The 27141-nt window shown below is 40.1% G+C and overlaps 2 protein-coding genes across 2 annotated transcripts in view; both read left to right on the top strand.

The window, feature by feature from the left end:
• The first annotated feature begins 266 nt into the window (after window positions 1-266).
• Window positions 267-9820, top strand: DOK3 (docking protein 3). The gene is made up of 5 exons (XM_070937147.1): window positions 267-326; window positions 3258-3548; window positions 5054-5144; window positions 6067-6239; window positions 8611-9820. The coding sequence occupies exons 1-5, from the start codon at window positions 270-272 to the stop codon at window positions 9388-9390; spliced, it is 1392 nt and encodes a 463-aa protein (XP_070793248.1). The 5' UTR covers window positions 267-269; the 3' UTR covers window positions 9391-9820.
• Window positions 9821-20800: 10980 nt separating this feature from the next.
• The window catches only part of LOC139312396 (PDZ and LIM domain protein 7-like), a 58113-nt gene continuing 51772 nt past the window's right edge, over window positions 20801-27141 (top strand). The window contains exon 1 of the mRNA XM_070937145.1: window positions 20801-20929. The gene's annotated coding sequence lies outside the window, so the exon portion shown is untranslated. The remainder of the gene's footprint in view (window positions 20930-27141) is intronic.

Below are 27141 nucleotides of genomic sequence, written 5' to 3'. Positions count from 1 at the left end.
TGACAGCTCCTGCAGCTGCAGAAGAGCTGTTCTTGCCTGCTAAAAATTGTTGAGTTGAATGTCTCCTGGGACAGTCTGTCTCTCTTGGGACTTTTTGCCTGTTATAACTTTCTGCGTGCTTGCAGGCCCCAAAGAGGAAGTTAGCAGGCAGAGGAAGTTGCCTGCACTATCATACTTACTGACTCATCCCTTGGGCAGCCACAAGAGCTCATCATCTTGACAGTATTTGTCGCACACTTTACTGGGTTGCTAGCTTGGATCTTACTCCTATGGAGCACCCTATGAAAGATGGGTTCCTGTATATTCAGCACGCGAAATTTGGGAAGGTAAATGTGGTATTTCACTTGTAATGGGAAAGCTGATTCTACAGAACCTTGAAGGTAGAAGTGAATGGATTTGTGGGTTTTGTTTGTCTTGTCAAAGTCAAGGAAAATTTTCTGTATATTTTGCACTGTTAGGGCTTAAGATGTTAGCCTTAGCCATACAAGGCAGAGCCTGCAGTAGCTGTGATTATCTGGTATTTATTTTCCATCCTCTTGCTTTATTGTTATTTTGAATTGTGAGTGTACAGCTCTATATTCTGTTTTTTCTGGATATGATTAAATCAAATGACAAATAAAATTAAATGCTGTATACATTAAAGAGTGTAGCATAAATATATCTGTTGGCAAAATGTGGGAAATTGGCCTGAAGCAATCATTCTGAATGGAATATGGACAAGATTACTTTGTAGGGTATGCCTTTGAATGGAGAAACCCAAGACCAGGGTCTTTGTACTGTACCGAGTCTCCCAAGTAGGGGAGATTTGGGAAAGCTCAGACATTTTTAAATTTGAGACACCCATGTTAGGCTGGGATGGAGGGAGGTTTGGATCCCTTTGTCCTATTCCCCACCCTCTTCATTTTCCTGTCTCTTCTCAGCTCTGGTGTTGCAGCTACCAACTAATGCAAATACAATCAAAGTCTTCCCAAAAGTAAAATTAGTCAGTGCGAGGTGGGGAAATCACCAGTACAAAATCAAAACGGTTCAGTGATTCTCTCATTTTCAGTCACTTGCCTTATAGGTGAGGACTGACAGATGTCAGGTGACACCCCCAGGACTGAAAAGGAGCCATAACTTGGCTTTTAATAGTCTAGCATTTCTTGAAAGTATTTCCATGGTGTCAATGATGTTATCTCACTAAGCCTGGTGGCTCCCAATGAAGCCAAAATCCTTTTTGAAGGGTAAGACCAACTGAAGACTTTCTAACTGGCAATTTTGGTTACTGGTGACAACTGAAAAATCAGGGAACTAGATTTCAATCCTCTTTCGTTAATCTCTTATTGTACTTCAAAGTTTGTGAAATGGCTGCTGGCAAGCAAAATTAAATGCCAAGTTGAAGTTGCTTTCTTGTTTTATTATAACCACAATGAAAATTTGACTTCATGGAAATGGATATAGGTTAAAATAGGCTGTTACCATTCTAATGGCTGGAGCCTCCAGGCCTCAGTATTACTCCTTTAGTGCTAGTGGAAAAATACGTTTCTTTCCAAACTCTTAACTTGCTTTTAAAATGTCACAGAGATTCTATATTGGGTTACCTAGAGTTCTGTTTTTTTAAAAAATATTTTTATCCCATCTTTATTATTTTTATAATAATACATATCCTTCCTCCTCCTATTTTCTCCACAACATCTTGTGAGGTGAGTTTTGGCTGAAAAAGAGTGACTGGTCCAAAGTCAACCAGCTGGTTTTCATGCCTAAAGCGGGACTAGAACTCACAATCTCCTGGTTTCTAGCCTGGTGACTTAACCCAAAATTGGCTAAAATTCAGTCAACTGAGATGCTCTTTCTAACAGCTTTCTCATATCATGCTCTGCAGAAGTAAGTGGCTCATACAGTACACTAAAACTAATATAGTTTGGCATAGTGTGAACCAAGCTAACCATTCTTTCTAGAATAAACCATTCTAGAACCCACAGCTTAACAATGATTTGATTCAGTGTATCCGTTTGATAACTGCTACTCATTGAGGAATTTTACAGGATGAGCACCAATTGGTGTGGGTGAGTACAATGATAATCCTCATCTTCCAGATATTTATACTAGCCTTCCTAAATCTGATGCGTCCCATCTTCTCAACAGTATTTCCATCATTTCCAGACATTTTGTCTATACTTCTCTTAGAATCAGATCCTTTGATTCTAAGCTGTTCCATCAAAAATTAAGTGGGTGGGTATAGAAAATAGCTCAGAACATAGTTAGATTGGCTGAGACTTATTGACGCTGATAGGCAGCAGTTTCATAAGATTTAGACAGATTTTAATTCTGTCTGGAAAAGCTGACTTGAATCTGGGGTATTTTATGTTTTAAAGACAAATCCACTTAAGGAAAAGCAGTGCACACATCTTTCTCTGGCCTTTTTTGAACAAATTACATATCTGACTTGCGTAATGGAAATTACTATATTTCACTTGCTCAATCGCTGATCTCAGACTATGAAATGCAATGTCAAAAGGGAAGGGACAGGCTGAAGATGAGCTAGAAGATGAGCTGGTCCAATAAATAATAGCTGAGGGCCCTGAAACCATTACTCAATATCAAGTCTGTAGTTTTTTGAATCCCACGAGGATTAGAAATTTACATTTCTATTGATTGCTTTGAACAAGGAAAAAAACAAATACTTTTGTCCACCTCCTGGAAACCACTTTCTAGACTTTATGCTTGAGGTAGAAAAAAAAATGAAACTTTGATTTTGGATTTTACCGGTTAGATAGATTTGTTGTTAAATGGCTAGTTCAAACAATTATGTAAAAGTAAAAAGTTGTGGTTTGATGTTATTACCCTATTCTACTGCACCATCTCCTGCCGCATCTTATCCACACTTTTCGTTCCCTATTTTTCCTAGAATTCACTTTTATCCTTTTTTTTTATGTTATATTATAAACTAATAAAATTGTTATTTAAAAAAAGATTTTTTAAAAAAGTAGGCCTGATATTAGATGAGGCAATTGTACAAATACTTTTTGTGCTTATTATAAATGCCCCAGAGGGACTATGTAGTAATGAAAAACAAATGTTTGCCTTTTTGTGATTCTATACATTGGCTCCTACTTCCATGAGTAGCTCAGTAGCAGCAGAATCATATTTTTTTCTGTTTCTGTGCAGCTACTTCAAACTTACTTTCTTATTTCTCCCTCGAGTGTGCAAATATTTGACTGCAATTGGATTGTTTCCTGGATTGCTTCATTCCCTCATCCCTTTGCCTCCATTCACAGAAGACTTGGCGGAAAGTATGGGTCCAACTTTTTGCTGACAGTCCCTTTGGTGTTGCCCGTCTTGAGTACTTTGAAGCACGTGATAGTGGTGCAGCAGGAAAAGCAACCCTGAGGAAAGGGGAACGTAAAGTGATTCGCCTCTCGGACTGCGTCTCTGTGGAAAGAGCTGAAGATCAGAGCTCCCCCAAGGACACAGTGCCTTTCTACTTGTGCATGCTGGAACGCAACTGGATGTTTGCAGCAGATCAACCAAACGAATGGATTGAATTCGTCTGCCAACTAGCTTTTCAGGTATAGATCAATACAGTACACTACCGTGCATAACTGAATACCATTCATTTGCATCTTCTTGAACTGAATTATAGGATGATTTCTGATGCCCAAAAGTTAGCCCTACAACAGCAATAGCACTTAGACTTATATATCGCTTCACAGTGCTTTACAGCCCTCCCTAAGCAGTTTACTCTTAAGAGTCAGCGTATTGCCCCCAACAATCTGGGTTCTCATTTTACCGACCGTGGATGGATGGAAGGCTGAGTCAACCTTGAGCTGGTGAGAATTGAACTGCTGACAGCTGGCAGTCAGCAGAATTAGCTTGCAGTACTGCATTCTAACCACTGGGCTACCATGGCTCTTACAAGCCATAATGGAATTGCTCCTCCAAAATTGTTGTTATATTATTCATGGAAGGTTGGATGAATGACTTTCCAACCCTAAAATTTCAGGATTCCATTCTCATTTCAGAATCTTCTTAATACAGTGCGTGAAGAGTTTTTTGAAGGAGACTGCTATAATAATGAATGTTCTTCATCTACTTATTTTATTTTACTAGTCAATTTTTTAAAAATGTAGTTCTGCTGCCAAAACAGAATAACAGAGTTGGAAGGGATCTTGGAGGTCTTCTAGTCCAACCTCATCTTTAGGCAGGAAACCCTACACCACTTCAGACAAATGGTTAACCAATATCTTCTTAAAAACTTCCAGTGTTGGAGCACTCACTGGAGATTCATTAGAGCATTCATTAGAGATTAAGTGAACCACATAGCAACATAGTACTAGAAATTCTGGGATTGCTAACATGACAAAATTATGGTTTCTTATTCACAAGAGGATCCTAGTGATTTCAGAGTGTCTTTCTTTCAGTGAGAATGTATAGGAATTCAGGTGTAATGTTTACACGGCTTCATCGTTTTCCCCTTTCTTAACTATTCACTTGGGCGCATGCCTAGTAGTGTTTATCCTTAAAGTAGTAAATAATACAGCAGACTTTTTCCATAGTTATTATGTTACAAGTGAAACCATAAATTTAATTTCTTTGAGTAGGGTTTTCCTATACAAATATTGTAATTGTTATGATTAGATAGATGGTAGCTTGCATAGAAACAAAAAAAAGATACAAAGATGAACAACAGGTGTAAAAGTATTGGAATTGAATGGGTAGATCAGTAGCTTGAATTGCATACCAGACTGATAAGGTTTGAGATCCGGTGTAGCAAAGTAGTCAGAGTGTTGCATTTTAGAGGACTGTGGAGAAATCAGTACTGATCTCAGTGATCTCAGACAACTTATTTCACTGGTGGGTGGAAACAATAATAGAGGACCTTGAAATTTTGGAGGAAGGTGGGATGTAAACATACCAAATAATAAGTTGCAGCAAGGGTTGCTGGATAGGGTGATAAAAGATGATGGTAAAGTGGTGATAAAGAGGGGCCATTCAAATATTGCAACTTTGCTTTTATAAGGTAACTATCTGAGAATCCCTCTCATTTCTTTCACTTTTGTTCTGGTGCATGCAGAGAAGACCTTCTCAGTCCAATACAGCTGGAAACACTTCAAGCCCTCAACCCCTAATGGAGGAGAATTCCATCTACTCATCCTGGAAGGAAAGTATGTATACTGAGCCAAGAGTTGGGATGAAGGACCTATAGCCAGCCAGGCCATTAAAGGGGTTAACACTCGTTTGGGCTGGCCAAAGAAAAACCCTCTGGAGAAAGCCAAGCGTAACAACTTGCTGTAGCTGAGGTTGCTGTATGGCCCCAAAGCTGTGGTTATGGATCCCAGTTTTTCACCCAAAGCTGCCATCAGATTATAGGTTTAATTTAATTTAATGTTTAATTTTTATCGTTTAATTTAATTAGGTTTAATTTTTAATTTTACTTAAGTTAAACCAAATTATTTTTGTCCTGGTTCCATCCAAGTTAACAGGAGTGCAATCTCTCTATGCCAAGTGCAGCCCATCTCCACACAAAGGTTGCTCACCATTGTGATACATATTCCGGTACTAGACTTTGTTAGTCCACATCTGATTCCCCATTGTGTCAGTGCTGACAAAGATTCTCAAACAGCAACCATCATTATGGAACAAAACAATAACGTAAGCATCCACAATACCTTCCGTCCAGGAGATAGTGTCTCAAATTCTACTTTTAAAAGTGAATCCTTAGTTGTACTCGGGCTTTAAAACTTAAGTCTTCAAGTTCAGTATTTTTAGCAGTTAGGCTTTTCCTGCTCTCTGGAGCTGATCGCTTTCCTTTGTTCTTCAAGGATGTCCTGTTTATTTTCTAACAGCTCTTAATGTTATTCTGTGAGCTGTCTAATGTTACATAAACCAGGTGGCTAGTAAGTCTTTTTAAATAAATAAATAAATTTGGTTCATTTTGCCAAACCCAAATAGTCACCACAGAATGAGAAAGCTTAAAACATCAGGCATCCATGGTTCTTAAAAAATGATACCAATGAAGGATTATGTAAAAGATTAAGAAAGATTATTAGATAAGTAAATAAAAAGTCTGATATTTTTTTCCAACAGTTTGTGAGTTCCCAGTAAGTGTATTCCCAACAGAGGCTTCTGCAAGATGTCAATTGAAAGGGAACTACCTGATGGCCTCTTTACCTGAGCAACTGGTCCTGAAGGATGTGCAGTCTGGACAAGTACAATATAACTGGCCTTATACCTTCCTCCGGAGATTTGGCCAGGAAAAGGTACATAACTGCTTCTTTCTCCTCTCTTTGTTTACGGCAGAAAAGACTTAAGAGCGTCACACATGGAGGATTTCCTCACTTGTTGAACCACATGAGAGAGTTATCAGTCCTTCAAGTAGACCAGACTAGGAAATCAAAGTTATGAATGCTACTTTTATTGTAGGATTACACGAACAGAATCTTGCAGATCTGAATGTGCGTCCCCCTTCCTTCCCTTGATCTTCAAGAGAACTGGAGAGGGTCAAGTCTGAGATGCTTTCTCAATTTACATTTCTACTTCAGACCCATTTTTTAAAAAAATCTGATCATTGCCTTGTTTGCAGCTCTTCTTCCAGTTCTTCCAGTTTATTCTTACCTGCCATCAGTTTCTGTGAATGATACTGACAGGCTCTAATCAGGCCATAAGAATGTCAGCATGTTTCAAAATAACCAAAGCTGTACGTATACATATACAGGCAGCCTTCGACTTACAATAGATCATTTAGTGACCTTTCGAAGTTACAACAGCTCTGAAAAAAGTGACTTATGACCATTTTTCACACTTATGACCGCTGCAGCATTCCCATGATCATGTGATTTACATTTGGATGCCTGACATTCATATTTATGACAGTTGTAGTGTCCCGGGTTCATGTGATCCCCTTTTGCGACCTGACAAACTCAATGGGAAAGCCAGATTCACTTAACGACCATGTTACTAATTGAACAACTGCAGTGAGCCACTTAACAAATGTGGCAAGAAAAGCCATAAAATGGGGCAAAACTCACTTAAGAAATTTGTCACTTAGCAACATAAATTCTGGCCTTGTCATAAGTCGAGAACTACCCAGCAGAACACTAGAACTTTTTTCCCTATGCTCCCTTGTCACTGAAATATGGAAATTAATGAGAGGAAGATCAAACAGGAAGTGCTATGGCAAGACAAGACCCTGTGTGCGATGTACCTTCGACAGGTAGCTGAGGTGGCCAACATTGAGAAATCCTATCAGTGATTGGAAAGGGCTGGACTAAAAGACAGCATTGGGGCACTGATTATAGCAGCACACAAGAACAGGCACTCAGCACCAGCTCCATAGAAGCGGGGGTCCTCCACACTAGACAAGACTGAGGCACAGACTATGCAGAGAGGCCTCAGAGGCAGTCCAGCAGTTAATGGCAGGATATGAGATCTAGGCAGGAACAGCATATACTGAACAGCACAAGCAAGTAGCTGGCATTGTGTACAAAAGCATCTACACAGTGTATGGGTTAGACCCAAGTCTAGATGGGGGACTCCACAGAAGATCAGGGCCAAGTTCTTGAGATCCAGATTGGCAAGCAGGTACTGGCCAATTAGACATCCTGGTAGTAGAGAAGGAGCAGAAGACAGCAGTGATAATAGATGTAGCTGTGCCAAGCAATAGGAATATCATGAAGGAGGAGTATGAGAAGCTGGAGAAGTGCAGGGTCTGAAGAGGGAACTGGAGAGGATATGGAAAGTAAAGGCCAAAGTGGTTCCAGTGGTGCTAGGAGCTCTGGGGGCTGTCACTCTTAACCTGGGAGAATGGCTCCAACTGGAACAAGATCCCAGGAACCTGAACCAGAACCTGTGTCCAGAAGGGTGGAGTGCTAGGAACAGCTGAAATACTATGCAGAACCTTCAAACTCCCAGGCCTCTGGTAGAGGATTTGAGATTGAAGAAGATATATGTCCCCCATAGGGGTGATATGGGATTATTTTGAATATATGATAATATCAATGATCTGACTCCACATAAAACAGATATTGATTTCAGTAGCTGATTTTTTTATGGATCTGTTTTCATGGATCTGAGATGAAATTGAGCATCACCTGAAAATCTTAGTAGTTGTTGGCAAAATTGAACAAAGGAAATCATGATGACCTATAAAGCTGTATATGACATAATGCCAGGTTATCTGAGGGACTGCCTTTTTCTTCTGGTGTCACCTGGCTAATTTAATCGATTAGGATCCCGATTCCTTTGATCAGTGCCATTTATAGTGACCCGGGAAGCATACCTTCTGTGTTGTGGCACCTTCCTTCTGGAATGAGATTCTTCATGAGATCTAGATTGCTCCCACTCTGATAGTGTTTCAGAGGGCTTTTCTCTAAGTTCTGGGCTAGGTGATTGGAGCCCCTTACCTGGTGTATGATTTTTTTTGGTTCTGCTTTGCTGACCAGATTTGCCCCCTTATTTAATGTTCCATTTTTATTGTATGTTTGTTGTTTCGTTTTTATGGTTTCATGTGCCCTGAGTCGATTGGAATCAAGCGGCATCTGAGTCAAATAAATAAACGATTGATATATTGAGTGCTAGCAATTACCCTAAAAGAATAACTGTTGAAGTTTTTTTTTTCTTCTCTCTCCCCAGACTGCCTTCTCTTTTGAGGCAGGTCGCCGCTGTGATTCAGGAGAGGGCCTCTTCACTTTTAATACTTCACAGGCTGCAGAAATATGCAAAGCTGTCTCAGCTGCAATAGAGCATCAAAAGGCCATCCTTATCGAGAACAACAAGAAAGGTGGGATTTCTCAAGCTCAAGACAATATGCAGAAAGCCGAGCTATGGTCATGGCCCTCTGGCACACAGAGTTTGGATGAAATGCAACCACTTCCGAAGGGCAGCAAGGAAATTAACCTCTCTAGCGAAAACCACTCTGTTTCCCCAGAGCTTGAGTCTCCTGAACCACCCATCATCTACGCTTCCATTGGCAAGAGCTTTCCTCTCATGTTTCAGCCTTGGGGTAAGACAGAGACGGAATCCCAAGAGCAGGGAGCACAGCTCTCAGACCATCTCTACGAGAATCTGCACAATCTGGAACAGCGTGCCTCTGCCTCAGAATGTCTTGGCTTCAGCTACAGAGACTCCCCTGAGGGCAGCAACAACAATGACCAATTACCCATTTATGATAGTCCTAAAACACTCAGGCGCTTGAGCGGCCATCTTATCTCAAGTGCAAGGGCGGACTCCTCTCCGGACAGACAGTGTCCATCTCATCTGCTAGATGGCCAGGAGACTGCAAGTGGAAGCGAAAGGAGTGATAGGCCCAAGGCAAAAGGAGCTGGTGCGTTCAGACACAAGCTGGTTACTATGCTTAGTAGAGAAGGAGGAGGTGGTAAAAACAAGAACTCTAATCATGTGGACAAGCCTTAATAAACTGCTGTAGCTGAGAGGTCAAGTCCCAAGGCTTGAGGTTCTTCTGATCTTCATATCTTTTATTTTCTTTCTCTTGCCTCATAGCCATAACCTCTAAGCAGGGATAACCTATGCATGGTGGAGATAAAATCCTCCAGGCCTATTCCGTTCCTCGAAGGCTAAGTGGATATCTAATTGTTTTGTTTTACAATACCATGATCTTAGGCAATCAATAATAACATTTGTTATCTCAAGTGTGTGTTGCTGTAGAATCTTGACTCTCTTCACTCCTTTCCATCTATTACAGATCATTTCACTATATTGCTGGTACTATAGAACTATCAGTTGTAATCATTTCCATATGTAGTGAAGACGATAACTCAGTGATGCAAGACCTTGGGTTTCTTCCATTCCTGCTTTTATGATCCAACAAATGGGGAAAAAATGGTGTGACTTTGGAAAATTATTGCTAGCTCATACAGAGATGGAAAGACAGTGGTTTATATATAAATATTTACGCTTTTAAATATATAGCTTTATTTTTAATATAGCTTAATATTTAACCTATATAATGTAATATATTGATAGCTTAATATTCAAGCTTTTAAATATATAACTTTATTATATATAGCTACTAAATACATAGCTATTCCGAGTACGTAAATTTCTCATAATTGCTTAGTCCTGCTCTTTTATTTCCACTAGAGTGCAGTGTCTTGCTTGCATTTAAGAGCTCAGCTTGAGAAGAGATTCTGCTCCATAAGACACTAGGTGGCTGAATTGATGTGGATCTGATAGGGTGCCCATTCGTCTTAAACCCTATAAAGCATGGATGTCAAACTTGTGGCGTCATGTCACATGACATTTCCCCCTTTTTGCGGAGCTGGGGTGGGCGTGGCCTGTGCATGACGCATCCGGCCCGCGGGCCGCCAGTTTGACACCCCTGCTATAGAGTGTTAGAATGCAGACAACAGAATCTGCATTTGAAGCTCTGTTTCCCTTCTGTTGTTCCTCAGTTACTGGAATGGCATTTACTCTGAAAATTGAGCCTCAGACATTTTAAGGCAAGAGTATTATGCATTAGGGAAAACCAAAGCAATAGTTGCAGCTATAATATGCCAGGATAGATCATTCAGGAGTGCAATTCAATTTCATATGTAACTTGACGCCACCATGTGATTTGCTTATTTCTGAGATAATGTGATACATGGAAATTACACAGATGCCCTTGGCCTGCTCATAAATAATTGCAATTTAATTAGTTAGTGTATTAAGTAGTTAATATAACTGCTCCAACTAATTATCCATAATAAACAAAAGCAGGACAAAATCGCTAAACAATCCCAACAGTAATTATCAAGATTAATAGTTGCATCAAGAAAGCTTAGCCTCATAGCAACAGTAATAACGGGCTCTAAACCAACTGTCTCTTTTTTATATACATAATTTTTATTGAAAGTTTTAACAGCAATAGTAATAACTAACACAATCTAAAATAGAACAGAGTATATGAAAAGAAAAAGCTAAAAGTAGAAGAAAAAAAGGAAAAAAGTAGGAAAAAATAAAAGATATATAGGGAAGCAGCTTCCAAAATTCTTCATAGAAATTATAAGTACAATTATATTTTAACCCCTCTGTTTTTAAAGTTACATCATGGCTTTCTTCTTTTTATAACCTATCCTGTCTAATCATCAAACGTAAATCACTTTCATTTTTATTCAAAAAGTCCATAAGAGGTTTCCAGTCATCAATAAATATAAATATTATCCTTTTTGTAATCAAAGAAATCAGTTTATCCCTCTCAGCAAGTTCTGTCAATTTCACCAACCATTCCTCCATGGTGGATAATGCCAAATCTTTCCATCTTTGTGCATATAGTACCACAGTAATCATATATTGAAATAATCTTCCATCTAAACCAGTTTTCTCCACATGCCTAGAGGAGGAAAACATCCAAGAACTGAGAACTCTATGAGAAATGGTATTTATGAATTTGATTTTGTAAATGCCTAACCTTTTAGAAATATATTTCTTGGTATGTATTTGGATGAGAACATCCCATTTTTTATCTTTAGAAAAATAATAGTTTTACAGTGTCTTTTGATTAATAAGTTGGAATATCAGCACTTCACTTTGACAGTGCAAAAGATCAGAGAGAGAAGAGGCAACTATTGTGAAGCACTGTGAAAGAGTTGCCATGTAGACATTTGGTTCTGTGAAAAGCTGTAAGTAAGATCAGTCTTATACACAAAAAAGGGAGGAATCTTGGCTTTTAGGTTTATGAATTTGCCTTTTTTTTCTTAATGGAACTCTAATGGAGTGCCAGTTTAGTCACTCTAGTAGTTAAGGCACCACGTTAAAAAGGCAGAGACCATAAATTCTAGTCCCGTCTTGGCCATGAAAGCCAGCTGGGTGACTTTGGGCCTGTCACTATCAACCCAACTCACTTCACAGAGTTCTTGTGGGGAAAATAGGAGGAGGAAGGTGTGTTGAATATGTTTGCTGCCTTGAATTATAAATAATTCAATTATTTATATTATTATCCTTATAAATGATAATAAAGGCAGAATTCAAATAAATAAATAGCCATCAACCTGAGCCTAATACAGTAAATACATCCAGAAGAAAGAATATGAGCCTATGAATTAGAGCATCAACACCACTAAAACCGTAGTTTAATTAACGAACCATATGGAGTTTATTGCAGCATAAACTTAATGGACTAGAGTGCACTTCGATATGCAAACCATACAAGCTTGGTGTGTTAACTACAGAAATATAGTTTAAGTGTTGCCACAGTGGGTCAAAGCCACAAAACCCAGAGAAAGGCAGTATCTATCATATTTTCTATGCATAGCCCACATACACACAAATACATGGATAAGTGTGTATATGTATACATCTGTATACATGAACATTAATACTACAGTACAGTATGCTATGATTTGTTTTGGATTGATTTGTTTTGGAAAGAAAGGGTACAAAAATAAACTTTAGAGCTGTAGTGCTTTGAAATATAGACCAGTCTTAAAATATAGGCCATCTGTCAGCTCTGTGTAGAAAAATGAGGGAGGTTCTTTTTCCCCCCACAAGAGCTCAGTTTACAGGCTGCAGCAAACGCATGGAGTGGATAGAAGGAAGATTTCCTGTTGCCACCATCTGAAGACAATAATGGAGCCACTTCCTGCTTTGCTTGACTAAGCAAATCCAGATGTGCTCCCTGAATAGAAGCAGCAGGCAACTTGCTGTAAACAACTCCAGGCCTCAGTAAAAAGGACGAAAGGCCCTGCTCTGCCAGTGCAGTAGCTTAAGTGATAGCTCAGGAATCAGTCACAAATCAATAAATCAGGAGGGGTAAGGCTGCGAGTCAGTACAATTTATTACTCAATTATTTGTTTTTTAAACTCTTTTTAAATTTTAAATGCTATGTTTTATCTCGGCTGTACACCGCCCTGAGTCCAGCAGGAGAAGGGCGGTATAGAAATAAAATAAAATAAAATAAATAAAATAAATTTCAAATGAGTAGGATAAGGAGAGAGCCCAGGTGCAAGCTTAGAGCTAACGTTTCTGTTCGGCCAACACAAATTTATGTTAGGGTGGTTTCCATTTGGATGGGTCTCCTGCATAAGGACAAGTATCCTGACTGCTGCACTATTAGGTTTATCCAGCAGAGGGGGTGAGCTGATCAGCTCCTTCAGCGAGTAATATGTTATAGGGCCACATGGTCCTCAAATATTCCCATTTGCTATAAACTCAGCATGGCCAGAATAACAGAGTTGGAAGCAGTGATGGGTTGCTACTGGTTTGCCCCAGTTCGAGTGAATCGGTAGCAGCGGTCGCAGGAGGCTCCGCCCACCCGCCTGGACATCATCAAATACGCTCTGCGCATGTGCAGAAGTGGGCATGTGTGCGAGCGAACCCGTAGCAAAGGTAAGTGAAACCTACCACTGGTTGGAAGGAACCTTGGAGGTCTTTTAGTCAATTCCATTCCAGTCTCTTCTTAAAAGCCGATTGTCCACTTGAACTCCCAAGATCCCTCTCAGTTCTCTTAGGTTTCACCTAATCTGCACATGTAATGTACATTTGGGTTTCTTGCTTAAGAGTAAAACCTTACTTTTCTCTATACTGAATTTAATTTGTTAGACAGAGCCCAGTGTTCAAGCCTGTCGAGAGCCATCTGAATCTTGAGCCAGGACAAAGCTTGCTGAGAATTCAACAACTTAAGTGTCAGAATATAGCCAGTGATGATGCCGCCTCCATTAACTTTGGGATACCGGAGTGAATATGAGACAATATATTGTTTCATATCTGGCTAGGGTTAATGAGAATTATTGCTCAACATCTGTAGGATCATGTACACAGTATGTTTCACCCTTCTGCACCAACTGCTTGTGTTGTAATGTGTAATTTAAGACGGAGGTAAGAGAAATGAAACCAGCCAATATCTTAAAAATGAGTTTTGTGGAATCTGAGTTACTGAAGAGGATTGTAAAGTTATTTCCACTCCAGAGCTCCAGTTTCTTTTCTTTTTACTGACTCTTCTAGAAGACTACAAGCAGAGGATAATTAAGCTTAAAATGGTGGCTATTAAAGGAATTGGCTTCACGATTGTGTTAGACCTCTCTGTTTCTTTAGTCCCTGCAAACGTTGCTCCTCCTCTTCCAACTCTGTAGCTTTTCAGTTTTGTTTTTACATTCTTTCATTGCCTTTTCCTCCCCTGGAAGCAGTTTTGTAATAATTCTGAATTCAGATCTTAACATCTGGGAGGTACATAGCTGCAACCAGTGGTGGACTTCAATTTTTTTTACTCCTGGTTCTGTGGACGTGGCTTGGTGGGCGTGGCAAGGGAAGGATACTGCAAAATCTCTATTCCCACCCCACTCCAAGGGAAAGATACTGCAAAATCCCCATTCCTCCCCACTCCTGGAGGAAGGATATTGCAAAACCTCCATTCCCACCCCATTCTGGGGCCAGCCAGAGGTGGTATTTGCCGGTTCTCCGAACTACTCAAAATTTTTGCTACCGGTTCTCCACAACCTGCTGGATTTCACCCCTGGCTGCAACAGAATAAATTGTGAGTGTATATACAGACCTCAGAACCATCTTTTAATAACCCCATTTTGGGAGAAACTAGGCTGCACCTTTCTGATGCTAGACATTAGTTTTCTTTCACTCTCTCAACGGCTATAGAATTACGTAACATGTTCCCTACAGGTACAACAGTAAATAAGTTAAACATACTGTACACACGTAGTCATTATGTTCTCTTATGCTACTAAGGTTAATGGAGTATAATCCATAGGACAACACCTATGGATGTCAACATTTCGTAATTAAAACAGTATAATTGGATTCATGTATAGCTCTAAATCAGTTTGCTTAACTGTGTTTCATTCAACATGCTGCCATAAATTACAGCTTACATATCCAGTAGTTAGTTTTACCTAACATGCTAAACCAAATACAGGTAGTCCCCGAGTTACGACAGTTAAGCCCAACATTTCAGGTGTTAAGTGAAACATTTGTTAAGTGAGTTTTGAATCATTGCATTTGTTAAGTTAGTAACACGGTTGTTAAGTGAGTCTGGATCAGGGGTGGTATTCACTTACCTTCGCTACTGGTTTGCAAATGTGAGTGTGCGTGCACACACTTTGCTCGCACACGCCACCTCTGCGCATGCGCAGACCCTTTCGCACATGTGCAAAGCATCAAAAACAGGATGTGATGACATCCGGGCAGGTGGGCGGAGCCTCCTGCAGCCGCCGCCACCAGTTCGTTCAATCCTGATAGAACCAGCTGAATACCACCACTGGTCTGCATCCCCCATAGACTTTGCTTGATGGAAGGTCGCAAAAGAGGATCACATGCAACCATCATAAATACGAACCAGTTGCTAAGCATCTGAATTTTTATCATGTGACCATAGGGATGCTGCTATGGTCATAAGTGTGAAAAAGTCATGTCACTTTTTTCAGAGCTATTGTCTTTGAATGGTCACTAAATGAACTGTTGTAAGTCGAGGATTGCCCGTACTTTATAGTATCTAGCAGAGGCAGATATCCTTTCAAACCATGTTAAAGAATCACTCTGAACCATAAGAAGGGTCATTTCTTCATCACTGGATTTTATCAAACATCAGCAGTAGAAAGAATCCATCTGGAAGCGAGGGCCATTCTGCCTGACCCAGCACCCCCATTCACCATCACGTCTACTGTGTGTTTCAGTCTCTGCTTCCTGGCAAGTCACAAATATCTTTTGATAGGTAGAGTGAATGTTATCTTCTGTCCTTTGAACCTAATAGTCAAACAGCTTGAATGCCAGCGAAGAAGCCCGGATATCTGGGATAGTTTGCAGAGTAGAAGCTTTGATGTTTTTTTTTTAATCAAAGCAGTTACTTGTCACCTGGAAATCAAACTAGTTATGAAGGACTGTTGCAAAAGTGTAGTACCTAGTGTGCAGGGTTGCCATGAATTGTGCAGTGAATGTAAGAATACATGGAGGAGCTAAACGGATATCAGCACAATTTTATTGTTGCTATAAAACCAATAGCTCCTTGATAAATGAAATCATTCCTTTCCATTGAAGAAAGCGGAAAAAATACTATAATTCCCTTTGTAAAAGGGAATACTCCATACACACTGGCTGGCCTCTGACCTCTGTTGTGAAAGTAGACTTGATATAACTAGTTTAGGTATCTAAATATTTCAATTCTCTACATTTCATTTCATTTCATTTCATTTCATTTCATTTCATTTCATTTCAATCCCTACATTTTTATTTATAGGAAAACACCAAGTTAAACTGAGCTATAAGCATAACTACCTCTCTTCTGCTTTTTAACATATATATATGAACCTAATTTACCAGATCTATTCTTTTCAAAATGTACATTAAAAAAAAGTACTACTGTTTTAAAAAGTGTATATTCTATGAAGATTGCACATACTCAAAAAGAGAAGATTTCAGCAGGCTTATGAGAAACCAGTCCTTTGCAAATAAACAAAACAATTGAAAGAACATCCTTAAAAACATAACCAAATGAGGACCGAACTTATTAAACTACAGCATCATATAATGCAGAGGGACTGTTAGACTAGAAAAGGGTGTATCTGAGCTACTGGCCAACATCTGAATTCTGCATTTTCTTCTTTTTGCATGTAGACATGCAAAAATAGCCTGATGCTGAGCCTTTCCTTTGTGGTAGCATTGAGATTTACTTTCAAAATCATCAGTTTCTGCATAATAATTCTAAATAAATAGATTACCCACCATAAAAGGTCCCACAAGCCACTAATTTACCATTACAGTGGACATGCAAGTCCAATTAATTTGATATTTACCCTGTGGTAAGATGGGCTACCAATAAATAAAAAAATATATGCACTTGATAAATACCATAAATATTTCTAACAGCAGCATTCAGGATTTCAGAGTTTGAAATCTAGTATGGTGGAAGCTGGAGTGCCACACTGGGCCACTGTGTCTCTCACACATCTCCTTTGGAAAGAAAACTTGGTCTGTTTTGAACAGACCTGAAAAAGGGTTTTCACACTTTTGTTCTTTTGGCAAGATGAGTGCTCGGCAGCAGTTGGGAGAATGGAAAGCTCATTGCTAGAAGTTTGACAGAAATATTAAACTATAATATTTATAATATAATATAAATATAAATAATATAATATAAACTAATAAAGCAAGATATAGGCCACTTAGAATTGGGTTCAATTGTTAACTCCTCTGTCATAATAGCCAAGTTTACACATTGGACTATAAACTACCGTGTTTCCCCGAAAATAAGACCCTGTCTTATATTTTTTTTAACCCTGAAATACGTGCTTGGCCTTATTGCCATGCGCTCAAAAACCCAATTGGGCTTATTATCAGAGGTTGTCTTATTTGGGGGGAAACAGAGTAGTTAGTCAAATTCATACATCATGCAACTAAGTTTGCTTGCTTTAGATTGTGAGAATCCTGCTATTGTGCTACATTGTATGAACCCAGATAATTGTGATTAATTCAATAAACCTAAACTGTTTAGCATGATGTATAAACCCAGTCATATCAGCTTGATTCACAGAACACTAAATCAGAAACCATGATTTATAATACCTAACAGCTAAAGTACACGTTGTATTAAGGCAAAATGTAACAAATCACAATATGACTTAACCGTGCTATGCAGATCAAGATAATGATTTACTTTGGAACAGATTAAACTGCTTCACAAGGCTTTGGGGGAGGATATCATTGGAAGAAAAAATATATCACAATCACTTTAGAAGAATGGTAGGATTAAAAAAATGAATAAATTTAGCAGTTTACTTCCACACACTTGGCAACATTTCGTGGTTGAAAAATCAAAGGTAAACATGGTTCTCAGCCATCTTGGTCTTGCCGTCTTCTGTTAGACTGAAGTTATTTAGACTGAAGTAAATGCAGCAAGATCATAGATTCTTGCCTACTACAAAAACCTATGGATATTTAATAAATACAGTATTAGACAATATTTTGGAATTGGAAAGAACTGGCTTCTCAACAAACTATGTTATTGTTTACAAGGTAAGAAATCTGGAGAGTGTGAGCTTTGTCATCTTCTTTCTAACATGACAATTCATTCTGGGAATTGTGAATCACAGCATTTTGCCTTAAATAGAAAAGAAAGCAACTGGAGATTTGCCTTATTCAGCTATGCAGTTGCATTGGCCCAGTAATTTTTCCTGGCTCTGCGCTGGCTTTTAACTCCTCCGTAAGGTGTCCTCTGATGACCTTCATATAGTATTGATGGAACTGGTGTGTGTGTACATAAATCCATATGTATTGATTCCATATGCATGAACACTACTTTCAAGTTTTTGCTATTTTCTTTGGTTATTTGCATCTCTAAAGTACTTTTCCCTCTAATCTTTCAAGATTTGTGAAAATAAGAAACGAAATACTTTCTGTACTATAAATAAATCTTTAAAGATTTTCCTCAGAAAACCACACTTAAGGCCACCTTACATAGTATTATAGTATGTAAGGTATAGTATAGTATATAGACATAGTATAATCCTTTTACAGAAAAGTATAATCCTTTTCTTGTACTTTTAGGTACCGGTATGTATATTTTTCATCTTTGGGGGAAGATTTTGAGAGGAGAGCTAATTGAAAATGGCTGCAGTAGAAGGTCCTTAATTCATTGTGTGAACACGAGTAAGTGGAGGAAAGTTATGGGCACACAAGTTGAACACTGCAAATAATTGAAGCTATGAAATCTCTAATGAACTTCTTTTTCTCTTCAAAAAAGGATTATGGCAGATTGCCCTAGGAATTATAAGCATGCAAAACAAAATCCCAGAATCACTAGAACGTTACCTGGATCTTACCAACATACTCTTCATGCTAATGTTTTGCTTGCTTTGTTACCTTCTTATTTTAAATTGGTCGATGATAATAACAAAGATGTAATTTGGAAACAAAGCAGTACATAGCTTCAACAAGTTAAAGCACAAAAGAGGTTTGAGATCCACCCTCATCACAATTGTCTGAAGCTAGTATAACTGTTGTGGCTCCTGAAAGAAGCTCAGGCATTATAATTTTCAGAGGTGTTGAAAATTCATTAGAAAGCTTTGGAGTCCTTCCAAATTGAGAGTTTCTACTGCTAATAATAATTTTGAGATTATTATCCAGTGATTTTGTCTTTCCTAAGTTTTCTTTGGTAAGAAAAAAAATGTGAAGAAAACTCTGGGAAGGCATGGGTGGGTTGCAAAAATGATATTCCCATTCATCTCAGTAAATTCTGTGCAATTAGGGTAATTGGCCAATGAAAAGCTCATTTGTTAATACCTCTACTTTCTGTAAGAAAATTCCTGCCTCAGAGCTTTGAGAAACCACACAAAATTGAATCCCACTTGTAAAGAATAGATGTGTGATATCTTTTATAAAACCAGGACCAGCTTAATTGTTGTCTACTTCATCACACTCAGGCAGAGAGAACAGTCTTCGTTTTTGGACAAAGCTAGATTCCTGTGCAAAGTGCAAAAGTTCCTCAGAGGTTTTATCCCAAAAATGGTGATGTATCATTTCAGTTTTTGCTCATGCAGGGAACTAGTCCAGTCTTGCTCATTGTTTTCAACATGGAAATGTCCCTTAAATTGCACCACTTAAAAGTAATTGCCTTACATGCTATAAACCTGAGCTGGCTTTGTGTATGTGCAACTCTGTCAGAATCATTGTGTACGCTTTTTCTGTACACAAAAGCCCATACATTTAGGGGAGACAGCTTACTCCACCTAATGATGAACCCTTTTTAATTTGATCCAGGATCAATAGATATAGTTTATTTGGCACCTTTAACAACCTGGTGCTTGATAACAATTAGATCAAATCCATTTTTATGATCTGGAACAGTGCACACGTGGGCAATAAAGAATCAAGTAGGGAAAAAAGTTTCACCATATTCAGGAGAGGTTGAGAGTTTGGCCTGATCGGAAATGGCAAACAATGGCTTTGGAATATGCTGCATTCTCATTGCTGGGAGTCCCTTTGGAAGAGGAGTCTCTTGTGCGGCTGGTTTTGTGTGGTGAACTACCCTGGCATCTATTATTTGCCTCCTCTGGGGAAAAAGTACTGCAAACATAAGGATCATGCGAGCTATTACCGATTACTTTATATGGCATGTTTTCTGACTTTGGAATGCTGTACTGTACCAAAGTCTTAATTCTATCTGGGCCACTTCCCAGACTGCCCACACATCAGATTAAGCTATTCTACCCAGGGAGTGGATAAGATGGACTGTGGAAACAATCCCCCCCAATTTCAAATCCTTCCCCCTCGAGTTTGCTTTCTTGCCTTTAGGTATTACTGTACAATGTCGCCTTTAAAAAAAAAAAATAGAAACAGCTTACAGATGGTTTAAAAGTCAGTCAATGCAGAGATCTTCACTCCTCAGTTGTGTGAAGCAACAAGTATCTCCTGAGCATATGTAAAGTTTCTGTTTCCCTCCAGAAAGAGCCCTCCCCCCCCCACCCCAAACATTTCCAGGCGTTCTCTATTTTCCTGTGTTCAAATACGGCAACGCTAATTTACATCCCGCCGACTTGGAAAGGGAGCAGCCACAATTTCCTGGGCTTGTTTCTTCCCAAGAAAGGTTTTTCAAGACCCGGCTAGCAGCCGAATGTCAACGGGGCGCGCCCCATCTCTCCACCAAAAGGGGAATCGCTTTTCTTGCTTATCCAGTCCCACAATCGCCGGGCTTGGAAGTCACCGGCGGCGCCCGCGGCCGCGGCCGCGCCCTCCCCGGCGACATCACCCCCAGCAGCGACTCCAGGGGGAGCCTTCGCGCCGAGGAGGCGCTTTCTTCCCACCGCCGCGCATGCGCTCTCTTACCAAAAGGCGCTCAGGGGGCTTGGCTGAACGCTGAGCAGGCGGGGCTCTCCTATCCCGGCCGGAGAGGAGCGCGAGGTATATATATATATAAAGGCTCGCTCTCGTTTGCGCGGCGGCGAGCGCGCTGGAGCATTTAGCGGCCCCCTCCGTGAGAGCCGAGGCAGGGGAGACTGCCGTGCGCGGGCCCTGCAAGGTAGGTAGCCCACTTTATGGGGGAGACGGGAAAGCGGTAGATTAGATTTGGCCTTTTCTCGGGGAGCCTTAAGGCTGCTGTAGCCTCGGGAAGGGGAGGGTGGAGAGCCTGGCCACTGAACTAACTACCGAGACGTGACTTGGGTCTCCGTTGTAGCCCGGATCGCGCCGGAGCGGTGCAAAGCGACCGTCCTTGAGCAAACGGCGGTGGGTCCCCGTTTGCTTTCCTGGGCTTTCTCGCACCTCTTTTCCCCACCCCGCATCTTAGGCGCGTGTCCCGGAGGTGGAAAGAGCCGGGGCACCAAGTAAGTCATCCAGAGACTATCCGTCCCGTCCCCCCCACCCCAGTCCCGTTTCTATCTTGCCGCCGAGGGCCAGACGCGATGCAAAGCGCCGCGTAGCCTCGGCGCCCCGAGTCCGGGTTGCTGCGACGCTGTCTGGGGATGTTTGCGCGGCCCTTGTGGCGTCTGCTGCGATGGGCATGAGCTTTTTTTTACCTCCTTGGATTGTTACCGGCTTTCCCGGCTTCCTGTGCCGGATCGGAACGCCCCGTTTTCTGGGAGTCAGCGGGGTTGCAGACAACGGCAGGCTCTCCTCTCAATCGGGGAAGGGAACCCGGGCTGCTGCAAAGTGGCATCAGGAGCTTTTCGTGAAAGAGGAAACATGAACATTATTAGCCTCCCCTGGAATTTAACTATTCCGGTCTTTTGGATTACATCCTTCGCCCCAGCCAACGATGCCATTGGTTAGGGATGGTGAGAGTTTTGTTACCCAATGCATCTGGGCTGTTCCAAGGTGTGGGAAGTCTCCTGTGTACAGTAGTATTGCCTCCTAGTAAATGGACCTTTCCGCGTTGTCATTTATATTACAGTATCTTTGAGCTCAACTTAATACAGTATTGTAACATTTAGGAGAACCCAGCTCCAGGTGAGCTGTGGATAGTGTGGCTTTTGTAGTGGGCCTGAGCTGGGATGCTATTAAGATGGTAAAGCATAGCTCTTCTCTGTCATTTTAACTATAGGACTTTTTTTTTTTTTAATTCTGATGGTGAATGGATTTGGAAGGGATGTTGTGATAAATAGCCCCCTCTACACAAACAGTATATCTTTGAAAACAAGACAGTAGGAAAATTCCTAGTTGTTCTTTAATGGAGTTTTAGAAAGTTTTGCCCACGATGGAGAAATAAAATTCTGAACAAAATGATCTTTTGATTTTATCTAGTGAGGTTCTTGTTTGGATAGCTTAAAAAATTGTTTTGTCAGGGGAACAAATAAACTAAATGGCATACATATCATATATGTGTGTTTCTTTCTTACTCTATGACATCAGCCTGTGATGTAAAGGGACCTCCTAACCAAAACAAAGTTCAGTTCCCATGTGTCAAAATTCTTTCTTAATTTTAAGGAAAGTGTGGTTGATCAGGGCTATTGCATTATTAAGTCATTTATCTTAAACAGCAAGATTAATGAGGAAAAAGATTTCCAAAGAGGATTGGGATTAATACTCCCTGGCTATTGCTCATCTGGTTCTTTCCATTTGGGAGAACTGCCAGCTGAATCCACATAATGAATAAACTTCTTCTGGAGAAGTGCAGGGTTAAAGAGGGAGAAAGGAAGCCTAGTCATTCTCCATTGCTCTCCACTCCAAAGTGACCTTACTCTGAAAAGATGAAAGTTCTGACATTTGCAAACATTAGGGATTTTAAACATGCTATCTCCTGGGACAGAACTTGCCTCCTTGAAGTTGAGAGATTTGTGTGCAAAACAAACAAAAATCCATTGGGTCACTCAGCTAGGTAATGAAATAAGAGATATGTTTTTCTTTCCCAAAGTGAAGGGGGAAAGTAGGAAGGGATATTTCTTTTTTTACTTTGAAAAGTTTTATTACAGAGGAGTATTTTTGTGTTAAACTTTGCAAGGGAGTTGAAGGCTATTTATTAAAAACTAAAATTCAATAGACTTTTTCTTTAGTGCTGGTGAATATATGGAAAAAATATCTGCCTTTTTTTTACAGTGGACTCCAGCATTGCGGAGTGATTTTACTTTCAAGACAGTACAGTAGTGCTTGAGTAATTTTACCATTCTCTTCTGCTTCAAGGCAGAAGCCTCTCCTTATTCCCTACTTTTTAGTTAATGTCTGTCGGTGGATTGATTAGCTTTCCAGTTTAGGTTTGATTTCTGCTTTAGGATCCTCAGATCATTAGGGATTCTAATGGGGATCAAGAAGGGGAAGCAAAGCAAGTGATGAAATGTGTGACTGACCTCATGAAATGAACTCTCTGACTTATTTATGTGCTGTATGTCTGATGGGACAGAGTTTATCTCATGATATTGGTATGTGTGTTACCCATTTCCTTGTCAGAGTGGTTGGTTACCTGTAGATGCTATGCTATGGTCAACTTCCTTGGTGCAGCTCTTGGTGCTCTTTGAGCTTGGTTGTTTGCTTTCAGAAGTTTCCTTACCTAACTAGGTAACATCATCAATGCAAGTCATATTTGGGCAATGAAATTGTTTGTTCAATGAAACAACCAAGCTCAGAGAGCGCCAAGAATTCCACAGTTCAGTCCAGAGTTACAGATATTCTCTTATATTGGAACTTCCTTCATGCCTATCTATTACTCTGCCTTGCCTGACTTAAGTTTTTGAAAAATTCTAAATTTAAAGCACAGGGATGGGCAATCTTTCAATGGCTCAGGACATTTGGGAAGGCTATAGGGGGACATAGCCTGGAATTCAATCTTGACCAGCTCAAGGTTGACTCAGTCTTCCATCCTTCTGAGGTCAGTAAAATGAGGACACAGATTGTTGGGGGCAATATGCTGACATTGTTAACTACTCAGTGTGTGCTGTAAAGCACTATGGAGCAGTATGTAAGTCTAAGTGCTATTGCTATTCAGCCACAGTGCACTTGGGGTGGGAATTTTGGAAACTGCTGTAAAATACCAGTAGCTGCAGAATCATGGTCAGAGGAGATTCCACGTTGTTTGTAACTCAGACTATAAAGCATGGGTAAAATATATTATGGCCATCCACTCTGAGTGGCTGACAATATTGAGATATATAATTAAAACTAAATTAAAGATATATGTTGTAAGCCACTGTGACACCAAAATGATAACCTGTGTCATAATCACAGATTTTGTCATCACAGACAAAATTATGTGCTTGCATCATGAGGTCTTCTGAGGTATCTCAGTCATATCATTTGCATTATTATGTTACGACACCTTTGTCATAATTTGTTCTCTCATAGATTCTTGTGTCTGCAGTGTGTCCACAATTGCTTTAGCGTTATTTTTTTACTTACAGAAGACCTTATAGATAGAAAATAAAAATGGTGGATGGTTACACAGCCCATTCTTCTTTATAATAACCAGCTCAGAAAAAAAGGCAAAAATAAATTGGGTTGTGGAAAGCATCCATTTGGGGATGAGATTGTGGAAGTAAATTTGTCAGTTTACTTTTTGATAAATGATTTTTTTTATGATTGGATATATATATCAGGGCAGCCATCTTGGGAAAACACTAGTAAAATACACAAAATTTCAAATGTGCCTGTCAGCTCCTAAAACATTGTTAAAGCCTGCTTGAATATAATCTCTTCATTTCAACCTTAATGCTAATCTCAACACTTCAAGCCTTCCTCCAGCCAAGATAGATATGTATGCCTGTTTAGAATAACACGATGAAGTGATTTCTGATTCATGTAAACAAATACATTTGTTATTCTTTAAAAATGCCAGAGTGCTTTGAGGGAAGCAGGGTCTGTTTCTGGAATCTCTGTAGTTCCTGTCTCCTTCCTTTTCAGCAGGCAAATCCTAGCAGTGCCTGTTGGTGTATGTAGGTATGTTACCCTATCCAACTGACACATTGCTTCAAAACTTGGTCACTAGTGAGAAAAGCATAGAGATTAATAAGGCAGAAATCTGACTGTATGAAAACCTGTCGCTGCTGACTAGTGTTCTCCTTCATTTAGAGAGAGCCTTTCTTTTTCTCAGCACCTTGATTCACCTTTATTTCTCCATATCCAGTATGTTTTATCACAAGGAGAGTTGATTATATTATTATAGTTTCCTAACTACAAAAGCAAACAGTACTCCAGTCAAGAAACTACCAACTCAGATAAACAAGCTGACAGTAAACAACAGCCCAATCAAGGAACCACCAAGTCCACTCCCACGAACAGTGACAGAGCAAGCCGCTAGTATATAAAATGAGAGCAAACCCCACTCCCTTACTTGCATTGATGATGTTACTTAGTTGGTAATGAAACATCTGCAAGAAACAATCAAGCTCAGAGAGCACCAAGGACCAAAGTTTGTGTAGTTCAGTGTTTCTCAACTTTGGCAGTTTTAAGATAGCTGGACTTCAATGCCAAGAATTCCCCAGACAGCATATTGTTTGGGGAATTCTGGGAGTTGAAGTCCAGATATCTTAAAGCTACAAAGGTTGAGAAACACAGACGTAGCCTGAGACTGCAAATGCTGAGTTACACAGGATGCTACCACTCTTCACCCTGGTACTCTTGGCTGGGGATGCTCTGGTGAGTCTGAGGATGCTGTAGAAACCTTGCACCAGGCAGTCAAATAACTGATGAGTGAGCTCTTGTTGTGAGGCATAAGACATTCCTCCTGCCCGCCCAGGCATGTTTTGCCGACTCAGGTTTGGGAGGAGGTGGGAGAAATCTAGGCTCTCAGATTCTTCCAGCAAAGCATGTTCCTCTGTGATTCCCAAGTAGAGAAGATATTAAACTCTTGGAAACGTTCCAAGATGAAGCACCCCAAGGGTGCTTGAAGGATAGTTCAAGCTTGTATGCTGCTGCTGCTGCCAGAGTTTTTTCTCAGGGAGCGGATGGGGGTCATTATACTCCCCCCCCCGTTTGTCTTCACGATATATTCTCCCATCCATCCATCCTGCATTAAAAGAAAGAAAATGTTTTGGGTGTGGGAGTACATTTTTCATTTTTCCTTCTGATTTGTCCTGATTTCTATTAGATCAAATAAGAACGAAGTTGACACTTGGAAGAGTTCCCAGTGAGCGCTGCAGCCTTGATGAGCAAGCCTTGGAACATGACAGTAATGCTTGCCTTATATAGACAACGCACCGCCTGTGGGAAATGGAGGAGGCAAAGGAAGGGCTTTGTGTTCAGAGGAAACCTTTCCTGCTTACTGTACAGGGAGGGGGTTTTAATCAGCTTATGTTGTAAGGAGATAGGGGATAGCCATGTCTAAGAGAAGATACCTCTTCCTTAATATTAGGAGAGATTCTAGGCATTGCCATTTACTATCTTTATTTGCTACCCACCCAGCAGCTTGCTAAAGTGAGGAATCTGTGGTCCTCCAATCGTTGTTTGAACAAAAGCTCTTACCATTACCATGGTAAATAGGGGTACTGGGGTTCAGGAATGTCAGGAACCTCCCAACTCTGGCCAGTTGTCTTAGCCATAGAAGCAGAACATTTTTTTCCTGTTTCCTATCTCTTTAGAATAGCATTCGTATCAGATATTTCCCTTCTAATTATAGGAGTGCAGAACATTATTAAGGACGGTTCTCTGATTTTAGGACTAGTTTAGCAGTCAGAATAGAGCTGGAAGGGACTTTGGAGGTCTTCTAGTCCAACCCACGGCTCAAGCAGGAGACCGTATACAATTTGAGACAAGTGGCTATCCAATCTCTTCTTAAAAACCTCCAGTGATGAAGTACCCACAACTTGTGAAGGCAAGCTGTTCCACTGGTTAATTGTTCTCACTGTTAGCAAGTTTCTCCTTAGTTCCAGGTTGCTTCTCTCCTTGATTAATTTCCATCCATTGTTTCTTGCCTTGCCTTTTGGTGCTTTGAAAAGTTGACCCCCTCTTCTTTGTGGCAGCCTCTCAAATATTGGAATACTGCTGTCATGTCACCCCTAGTCCTTCTTTTCTCTAGACTAGCCATACCCAGTTCCTGCAACCATTCTTCATATGTTTTAATCACCAGGACTTTAATCATCCTAGTTGCTTTTCTCTGCACTCAACGTCTCAACATCTTTTTGTAATATGGGGACCAAAATTGGATGCAGTATGCCAGGTGTGGCCTTACTAAGACTTTATAAAGCGGTACTAATACTTCACCTGTTTTTGATTCTATGACTCTGTTTATACAACCAAGGATTGTATTAGCTTTTTTGGCTGCTGCCGCACATTGCTGGCTCATATTTAAGTTATCGTCCACTAGGACTC

Source organism: Pituophis catenifer, unplaced genomic scaffold, assembly GCF_029215685.1.
Source record: "Pituophis catenifer annectens isolate HBS135680 unplaced genomic scaffold, rPitCat1.0.hap2 SCAF_2, whole genome shotgun sequence".
NCBI classification, from domain to species: Eukaryota; Metazoa; Chordata; class Lepidosauria; order Squamata; family Colubridae; genus Pituophis; species Pituophis catenifer.
This window is presented reverse-complemented; position numbering and strand designations above follow the sequence as displayed.